This window comes from Volvox carteri, assembly GCF_000143455.1.
Source record: "Volvox carteri f. nagariensis unplaced genomic scaffold VOLCAscaffold_21, whole genome shotgun sequence".
Taxonomy (NCBI): Eukaryota; Viridiplantae; Chlorophyta; class Chlorophyceae; order Chlamydomonadales; family Volvocaceae; genus Volvox; species Volvox carteri.
In genome coordinates, this window is record NW_003307564.1 from 561,620 (window position 1) to 570,699 (window position 9,080).

General features: G+C 55.6%; 1 protein-coding gene across 1 annotated transcript in view; it reads right to left on the reverse strand.

The window, feature by feature from the left end:
• The window catches only part of VOLCADRAFT_104925 (uncharacterized protein), a gene marked incomplete at its 5' end in the record, with an annotated part of 19,301 nt that extends 12,012 nt beyond the window's left edge, over positions 1-7,289 (reverse strand). Inside the window, 13 exons of the mRNA XM_002951006.1 lie at positions 235-306; positions 572-691; positions 882-932; positions 1,182-1,238; positions 1,634-1,760; positions 2,618-2,724; positions 3,094-3,258; positions 3,759-3,905; positions 4,377-4,481; positions 5,069-5,137; positions 5,754-5,900; positions 5,965-6,745; positions 7,174-7,289. Coding sequence (XP_002951052.1) covers positions 235-306; positions 572-691; positions 882-932; positions 1,182-1,238; positions 1,634-1,760; positions 2,618-2,724; positions 3,094-3,258; positions 3,759-3,905; positions 4,377-4,481; positions 5,069-5,137; positions 5,754-5,900; positions 5,965-6,745; positions 7,174-7,289 — 2,064 coding nt within the window. The remainder of the gene's footprint in view (positions 1-234; positions 307-571; positions 692-881; positions 933-1,181; positions 1,239-1,633; positions 1,761-2,617; positions 2,725-3,093; positions 3,259-3,758; positions 3,906-4,376; positions 4,482-5,068; positions 5,138-5,753; positions 5,901-5,964; positions 6,746-7,173) is intronic.
• Between the last annotated feature and the right edge of the window lie 1,791 nt (positions 7,290-9,080).

Sequence of the window (9,080 nt, forward strand, 5' to 3'; positions counted from 1 at the left end):
AGAGGGAAGGGGGAAGGGGGGGAAAGGGGGAAGGGGAGAGACGGGCAGGGGGAAGGGAATTTCATGCAAGGGACAAGGAGGGAGGGGAGGGGAATGGGAGGGGAGGTACGAGAGATAAGGCTTCACAAACAGCACCAACACAGCCTGGCAAAGCGCACATACATACACACATACACACATACATACGTACATACATACGCACGCGCACACGCACTCACCCAGCCTTGCCAGGACCTGGGACGTGGATGAGCCGCATCGTTTCATTGACCCCAGCAGCAGGGGGGTGATGGAGCTAGCTCGGAGCAGCTGGGGGGGGGGAAACAGGGGGAGGGTTTTAGGGTTGTTTAGGGTTTAGGACTGGGTTTATGTGGGCGAGGGGGAGAGAGGGGAGGAGGGAGCTGGAAAAAACGGGGGGAAGAGAAAGAATTGATACACACAGGTAATACAGACTAACGGTGCACAGGAATACATAGACGCATTGGATAAGGAGAGGGGTTTTGGACGTGGGGGGGTTAAGAAATTATTAACATTGCGTCGTACACTTCGCACGCTTGCCGTACATTTGTCGTACCTTATCCGCAATCTCTGGGTGCCGCTCTAGATGTCGGCCCATGGACTTGGTTCGCAGGTGGGGGGGCAGACGGTTCAGTGCCTTGGCAGCGCGAAGACGTCGCTGGGACAGCGCAGGGTTCTGTACGGCAAACACGAGGTATGCCGTACACGGCACGTGGGAGAACGTTTGTTAGCTCCAGTTAGTGCAGGCCTCTCACACACCCATGTGAACGCCCAACACAAAAAAACACATGCACATACAAACATACACACACAAATACACAAACACATACACACAGAGACACACAAAACACACTTTCTCCGCTCACATGCACTTCCTCCATTGCCAGCTCCACCGCCGCCATCATACCCAGCTCATCCTGAAAGAGGGACGAGATGTACGGCAAGTGAAGTTGTGCACGGCACGTGGAGGTATGTACGGCAAGCGGAAACAGAAAGAATGAAGGGTGAATGAAGGAAGTTGGGACAAGGCCAGCCACGAGTCAAGGACGGCAAATCACGTAACCCAACCGAAGCAGCTGGGCAGCCGGCCAGCCACTCCGTGACTGGGCTCCGCCCATCCGTTCGTCTGTCTGTTTATCTGCTAATCCAGCTACCCTTGGCCGTACCTCCATCTCCACGGGATTATCCGCCACTTGCATCCACTTAGCTCTCGCGGCGCCACCCTGCAGTTCGGGGGCGAGGGGTTTGGAGGGAGAGGGGTTAGGGGTTAGGGGTTTGGGGGAAGAGGGGTTGGGCGGTTAGAGGGGGCGGGGGGCCAGCTGGTTAGGGGATGGAAGGAGAGTGGGTGGGAGAGTGCGGGGAAGGGGGGAGGAGAGGGGGAAGCAAGGGAAGCGGGGGAAGAGGGTGGGGCACTTGATCCAGCTTTTAAAAACAGAACCACAGGAGACACACAATCACAACAACAACCACAGATATAACAACGATCAAAAAACCATTTTTTGTTTAAACCAAACAAAAACAAAAACAAAAAACACAACTGCATCATGTGTCTTAACAACCTAACTCCCCCCCAACCCCGCTCCCTACCCCGCTGTGTATGTACGACCCCAACTCCTACCTGTGTCAGGTCGCTCAGCAGCTTAGCCCTCTTCAGTTTGGCGATCATGACACCGAAGGGCAGGGCAACGCCGCTGGGCAACACGTACTCCCCGGATAGAAGGTTCTTGCCGGCAGCGAACTCGTACCTGGGTTGTGTGTGTGTGTGTGTGTGTGCGTGGGGGGGGGAGTTGGGTTGGGGTGTGAAGGGGAAGGGGAGAAAAAGGGGGATCAGATGCAACGTACATATATATGCATATGTAAATGCATTTATATGCCGTTCTTCTCTATAAATGTATATATATACAGCGAGAAGAAGAAGGAGAAGAGGAAAAAAGGGAGGGGGGAGGGGGAAGAGAAGGACGGCAAACAGTTCGGGAAGTGGGAACATTGCGAGGATACGGAGACAGAAGTTGGCACCCGGACGTCCGTGGGGACTTCTCCTTCGCTTGGGATTGGAGAGGAGGGAAGGAATTATGGGGAAGGGGGAAAAGCGTGTGTTTGTGTGTCTGTCTGTGTGTCTGTCTGTGTGTCTGTTTGTGTGTCTGTTTGTGTGTCTGTTTGTGTGTCTGTTTGTGTCTCTTGCCGTTTCGGATATAGGGAACGCATACAGCAGCGACCGTCGCAGAGGTAACGTGGATATGTTTAATCTGGAGGAGGCCATATTCATTATCATTAGCTATTATTACATCTTCAACAGCCAGCCAGACTTGCGAACTGATGTTGTGTTCGGTTTGCTGAACGTAGGACCAAGATGTCGTATGTTCCTTTCCTTCGTATCCAACATATAGACATCAACAATGGCGTCGCACAAACAAGCAGCAGCGGGGGGAAAGTTCAGAAAGGACCAAAGACAAACGGCGAAAAGGGACAAAAGTGACGGAAATTCAAAACACACAGAAGTTGTGAAATTTTGCAGGTGTTGCCTTAAATGTCGAGGAGAGCGGGGAAATTGGTCTTGACTGTACGGCATTCGTGTACGTCATGTTTATCGTACATTACTTACATAAAGAATGTCTCAAATTCCTTCCAATTTATGACTCCATCACCGTCCATATCCATCAGGTTAATCATCTCGTTGATGTTGTCCGGAGACACGGGTACCTGGGATGCCTGCGTGTACGTATGTACGTAAATACGTACGTACGTAAGTACGTCATGTGTAAGTATGTACGGGAAGAGTTGGGAAGGAATGAACGCAAATGTGGGTAGGGGGTCGAAGAGGGAAGGCACTTCAGAGGACGGTCGAACTGAAATGTGTTGGTCGTACACTTTATATAACCCGCTCTTTCCCTTCCCCCCTCGGCCTCTCCCCCCTCCCTTCAATCCCTTCCTTTCCTCCCCATCTGAGACCCATCCCGCCAGACACCGCCTCCTCCGTGGACGCTATGATCCCAAAAGGTCCACACCTCCCCTATGTGTGCTTAATTCATTTCCTCTTTTCTCTCTTCCTTTTCCTTCCCTCCTTTTCCCCCCTCTCACCCTCAAGGCCGCGAGAAGCTCAGCATGGTCCAATGTGCCGCTTCCGTCGTCATCCACCAGGGCGAACCACTGCTCAATAACGCGGGCTACGGCGGGATGGAGCGGGGGGGCGGGAGGAGTGCGCTTGCGTACGGAAAACCACTCCTTGTTGTCCCACTTTTGAATCTGTGTACAGAGGTACGGAACAAAGAAGGGGAAAAGGGAGGGTTGGGAAAATGGGGGGACGTTGGACGGGGGAAATCATTTTCGTTGAAGATAAAACCCCGGGGTGGGAACCCCCACGCCGGGGTGCCGACGACGCTCAAAACACCAACCGCCGGTCAGGGGGACTTGGGGGATTGGCTTTGGGGTAAAGGTGAATAGGGAGGTGTGTCTGTATCACGCGTCTGTATGTGTATGCGCATCGGGCATGTACGTTTCGTACTGTCGCTGCTACTGCCATTAAGTTGTGTATTGTCGCTGCTACTGCCATGGCGACCCAACCTGCTATCGCCGCTACTGCTGCTCCTCATCCTTTCCTCTTCTGGCACCGCATCACGTGACTTGGCTTGTCCATACTGGAGCCCTAAAACCGTTAAAACCCTAAAACCCTAAAACAGTTATCAAATTCGGTTAGACCCTAAAACCCGGCAGCCCCTAAAAACCGCCTGCACCCCCTCTCTCACCTTCCGGGCCAGGTCCCTCCGCCTCTTTCCGTCCAGTCGCCCTCTGACGGTTACTGTCTGACCCGTGGTTCTCGCCTGCATCTTGGCGGCCCGCAGCCTCTCCGACCACATCACCTCGGGGGCTCGTTCCTTGGCGTAGGTCTTGATCTGTCGGGGGGGAGGTTGGTGGGCCGGGGGGGTTTGGGTGGGGGGGTTTGGGGGGGGTTGGTGGGTGGGTGGGAGAAGGGTTGTAATTTTGTGCAAACGCGGGGTTGGGTGGATGGGGTTGAAGAGAGGAGAATTACCAATGCAGTGGACGACTTTCTACAGTGTGGAATTGTTTGGAACATCCTGTTATTCACAATTTTCCTGTTATCCATCTTTTGCCACTTCCCCCCCCTCTCCATTTTGCCTCCCCATAGGGAGACGCGATTAGCTAATCGCGTCTGTAGTTCAGCTCCACAGCTTGATTCGTACCTCCCAACAATAAACCCCCTCTTCAACTTCAAAAAAACAATTCCACACGGTTATTCCCGCCGCCTCGTTCTCCCTTCGCCTTCCCGCATTTCCCCCCCCCCCTTCACCCCCGTCTTTCCTTTTCTCCCTCCCCCCCCTGCTCCCCCCTCTGGTCCCCCTCACCGCTTCCAGCACCGGCCCCGGGGGCGGCTCATCTCCTCCCGCGGATAGCGAACCGTCATCGTCGCCGCTGTCGCTGTTGCCATTGCCCTCCGCCTCCCCTTCATCCTGATGTGGGGAAGGGGGGTAACGGCGGGCAATACACACACACGGGTGTGTGGCGGTGGTGATGGTCATAGTGGTGATAGTGGTAGTGAGGAGAGCCGGGTGAGAGTCATATGCACGAGGTTCGGGACTCAACCCCGCAGCTGCATGGGGTGAGAGATGAAGGAGTGCCCCCCCCGGGGAGTTTGGAAGGGAAAGGCCTCTCCGGACTGATCATACGATCATAGGAGCATGAGGGGTCACTGCGTGAAGATGTGTGATGGAGAAGGAGAAGAGTTGGATAGGAAGGGCGGGATCCCAGATTGATAATAAATAAATAGCAGGGACCAAAAGAAGCGGTGGCAGGCGACCAGCGACTGGAAAGTCGTACATGCCGTACGGATGCCGCCAACTACTAGATAAAGGACTACCAGATTGAACCGCAGTGCTGCTTTGCTTTGGCTTATTCCTGTTTGGTCAAGTAGTACACTGCCGTACAAATCTGTACGGTGTACGCACACCCTCTTCGTACCGGCTCCTTGCCTATATAGAGACAGCAAACACCCACACTTCTTGATGTACGAGGTACGAGGACAATGTCATTGCCGTACCTCCGAGTTGACAGTGGGCTGCGCTCGTGTCAGCACATGCGGCAGCTGTCGACCCAGCTGGAAATCGACCTGGAGAATGTACGACAAATGTAGTACGACAGGAGGACAGGGACCATAAGACTCGATATTTTGAGTTTGGGAAATTAGTGTTCTTTGGAGAGGAAGAAAGGCACCTCCAAAAATTATGCTACCTGATTTATATTTTGCCCATGAATGGGTAAAATTAAGAAGAAAAGAAAAAAGTTGTCGTGTGTGAGAAAAAATACGGATAACAAAAGGAAAAGGGTGGAGGAGGGGGGGAAGAGGGAAAGATGTACGGAACAAACACATGCTGACATCGCTCCTGCAGCCACGTATATTTACAACAACCGGGGCGCATGCTGTACGACAGTCCATTGCTTTAGATGACTGAAATGGAAAGAAGGACAGGGAAGAAAGGCTTTAGTGCGGCTGGATGCTCGGGTGGGACGTGGAACGTGGCATCACGTGATGCAAAATAAAGCAGCAGGGAGGATCAACCGTAAGCAACCGCCGTAAGCAACCGCCGTAAGCACCGCACGCCGGTGGAACTGCATGCTTGAGTGGGGGGTAGGGAAAGTGCCGTACATGGCATCGTGGGAGGAAGAGGAAGAGGCCCCAAAACACAGCAAAACACAGTTGTTGCTGCCACATGGCGACTTCTCACCTCCCCAGGGGTCACGGCAAAGTCCCAGCCACGCCGCCGGAGCAGCCGCCGCCGTACAATCTTGCCGCTGAGGCGGTTTTTCTTTGGTGTGTCGCCAGTCCTTCCAACGGTAATCCGGCTGATGGTGGATCCTGCGACGGATGGCATCTGTGGTGGCGGCGGCGGCGCCGTCAGGCATAAGCGCGCGCGTCCAGAGGGAACCTCTCCGTACGCCGCCGGGGCCGCTGCTGGCAAGGGACTTGAAGGAAGACTGTACGACGCCGCGGCTGACGGCACCGCCGCCGGCACCGCCGCTGTGCCGGGTGCTCGCGCGCGATTTCACCGACCCAGCCAACCCCCGAACGCCACCAGCGGCCGCGGCAGCGACGGCGCCAGCCCTCCTCTTGAACGACAGCAAGTCCCGGCCGCCGCCAGTACTGCTGCCGCCGCCGCCGCCGCCGAGTATCGATTTCAGAGACGGGGAGACTGTGCCGCCGCCGCCACCGCTGGGCATGCCGAATCGACTCCGAATTGAATTTGCAGCGTAGCCTCCCCGGGACCGTGTCGTACGGTACTCCCCCGTCGAGAAGGCGTCGACGCCGGCGACGCTGCTTATGGCAACCGACCGGACGCTGACGGCGCGGCTGCCGCCGGCGACGCTGCCCGTACGTGACCGGGCATTAACAGCGGCGGCGGCGCCCCCACGCAGCTGTCTGCTCGGCGTCGCCGCGACGCTACCGCCGCCACCAGCAGGGCTCTCCAAATTACCGTCACCATCATAGTCGTACACTTCCGAATCGCCGTACCCCGACGCTGTCCAGTCCGCGTCTTCGGCGGGTTCCGACAGTGGCTGCTGCAGCCCGTCGGATTCGAACCCGGAATCTGATGACGATTCCATGTCGGAGGAGTTCAGCTCGTACGGATCAATCACAACATCGGTCACGTCAGGCCGCCCGTTCCGGGACCCAAATCGGTTGTCGGTTGCCCCGCCAACGGCCATGGAAGGCGCGGCACTGCGTGGCGATGGAAGAGTAGTAATGAGGAAGCGAGGACAGTGAGGGAATCCCAGTGAGTCCGGCTGGAGATGGTAAAGGGAGGAGATGGCGGGAGATGGCGGAAGATGGAGAGGAAAACATCCGCGGGGCTAGCCGCATGCTGCTTCACCACAAAGAGAGGAGCGTAGATGTCCACTATGAATTACTTATTAAACAACTTTTTTAACCAAGTTCAAAAACCACACTAACCACTTCCAACAACCATACTAACAATAGCATGTCCAATAAGAATCGTACTAAACAAAGTTTTTTCCTGTTTTTTCCTTGAATGAAAGGACCGCGCCTTGCCAGCACCAGAGCAGGGCCAACAGAACCACGCAGGAGCCCTTCCCCTGAAGCAGCTTCCCAGCAGCTTCCCCGACCCAAAGCTACCGTACATGTCGTACCTGGCTTGGCTCCCGAATGACTTGACAGACGCTAGCGTTCCGCTGCGCGCCAGCAGCTCACTGTCTTTGTAAAAGGATAACAGCCTGTCGGCTGCACTCAGAGTTGGAGGTGGCATGGTGCCCTTTTGGATTAAAGACGCGACCCGTGGGTCAGTCCGTTATTTCGACCCGCGGGTCAGTCCGGTACCGCTTGAATGTAGACCCGTAGACCCGTTGGATCAACGGTCTTCGCACTCACACACCGGCACACAACCCACACACAATATCCGCGATAGTGTGTGTGATGCGATCAATGGGGCTCCTCCCCCTCCCGCTTCTCTTCCTTCCCTTCTCTGACTCCAGAGCACGTGCTTGCGTGCTCTTTCGAAGCGGGTTTGCCGCGCGCTCTCTCTCTCTCCCTCCTTCTTACTTCACTTCCGCGTCCTGCGTCGCCCCGCGACCTGTTCCCGCGTCCTGAGTCACCACCACCACTGCTGCTGCTGCACTGCCACTGCTGCACTGCGCTTGGCCCTCTCACTCAAACCGCACCGTCGCCGCTCTCAAGTAACAACTGTTTTGAGTTTTTTAAAACGTAGTACGGACAACGGAAAGTACGGACAACAATCCTGCTGGTTCCTGCGCTAGTTGTTACTTGCAGTAAGTGCTGTTGTGGTGGTATGAAAGGTAATATAGGAAGAATTGCTGTTGTCGTACGGTGTCGTACGGCGTTTTTGTTATTTGTAAACACCGCGAAACGAGACGTGGATCCCGGCGAGATGCGCCGGTTAGGGTACGGCAGCAAAAAGTAGCTGCGGGGAGTAGCGAATCCCACTGGAAGGACGTACTCCACCAGCTGTTGTACGTTGCAGTACGTTGCCGTACACGATGAATCTAGGCGAATGAATCCAGGAGCCAATATGAGCAGTTTGAAGATCCCTCCAAGCCTAATCCTTAAAACGATTTGCAAAATGACGAGGCCGTGACCTCACTTTTGACAATAATCGGTCTGCCGCTGCTGCTACTGCTGCTACTGCCGGTACGTGTGCTGCTGCTACTGCTGCTGCTATGGGTGCCCCGGCTGTTGTTCCTGCTGCTGCCGGTGCGGCGTACGGCGTACCGTATAGATAGCCGAATTATAACTGGGCGTCTGCCGCTCTCGTTACTGGTCCCGCTACAGCCACCGCCGCTGTTGCTGCTACTGCCGTCACTGCTGCTGCTGCTGTCTCTGCTGCTGCAGCCGCCGCTGCTGCTACTGCTTCTGTTGGTCCTGTAATGGTCTTGGTCAACGCACGCTTGATCCATGGGCGCTCAGTTGGCGCGGGCTGCGCCGTCAGGCCGCCGCCACCTTGACGGCGGCGGCGGTGCGACAGGCAGCGGCGGCGGCGGCAGGGAATAGCGCGGTGCGAGGTCGAAGGACGGTAGCAACGGCGTTTGTTTTACTGCTGTCAATGTCGGGCTGGGACGAATTTCCAATCGCCAACTCGATGTACATTCAGGCTCTTCGGGACTATGGACTGCTCGAGACGTGCGGGAGGGGGACCCCAGACCGCCAGAGCGTGGGAAGGTTCGGGTGGCGGGGCGAAATACTTGTGTTATTAGTTATTGCGGAGACGAGTGGGGCTTACAAGGCCACAGGCGGACAGACGCCAGAGGACAGCAGTAAAAACATGAACGGAAACCAGAGGCGGTGTCAGGTGCTGTTAGGTATGTTGCTGAGTGCTGTTTTCATGAGTATATTGGGACTGGGATGGGGAAGGGGGAAGGGGGAGAGGGGAAGGGGGAGGGAATGGGGCCAGGAACAGGAGAGGTGACGGTGTTATCGTCACTTGGGGACATAAGGGTGGGGTCTGTTGCTGATTTTGGAGTAGTTATGGACGGGCAGTGGGATGGGAGTTAGTGGGGAGTATGAAGGGAACAGTGGGCTTGAA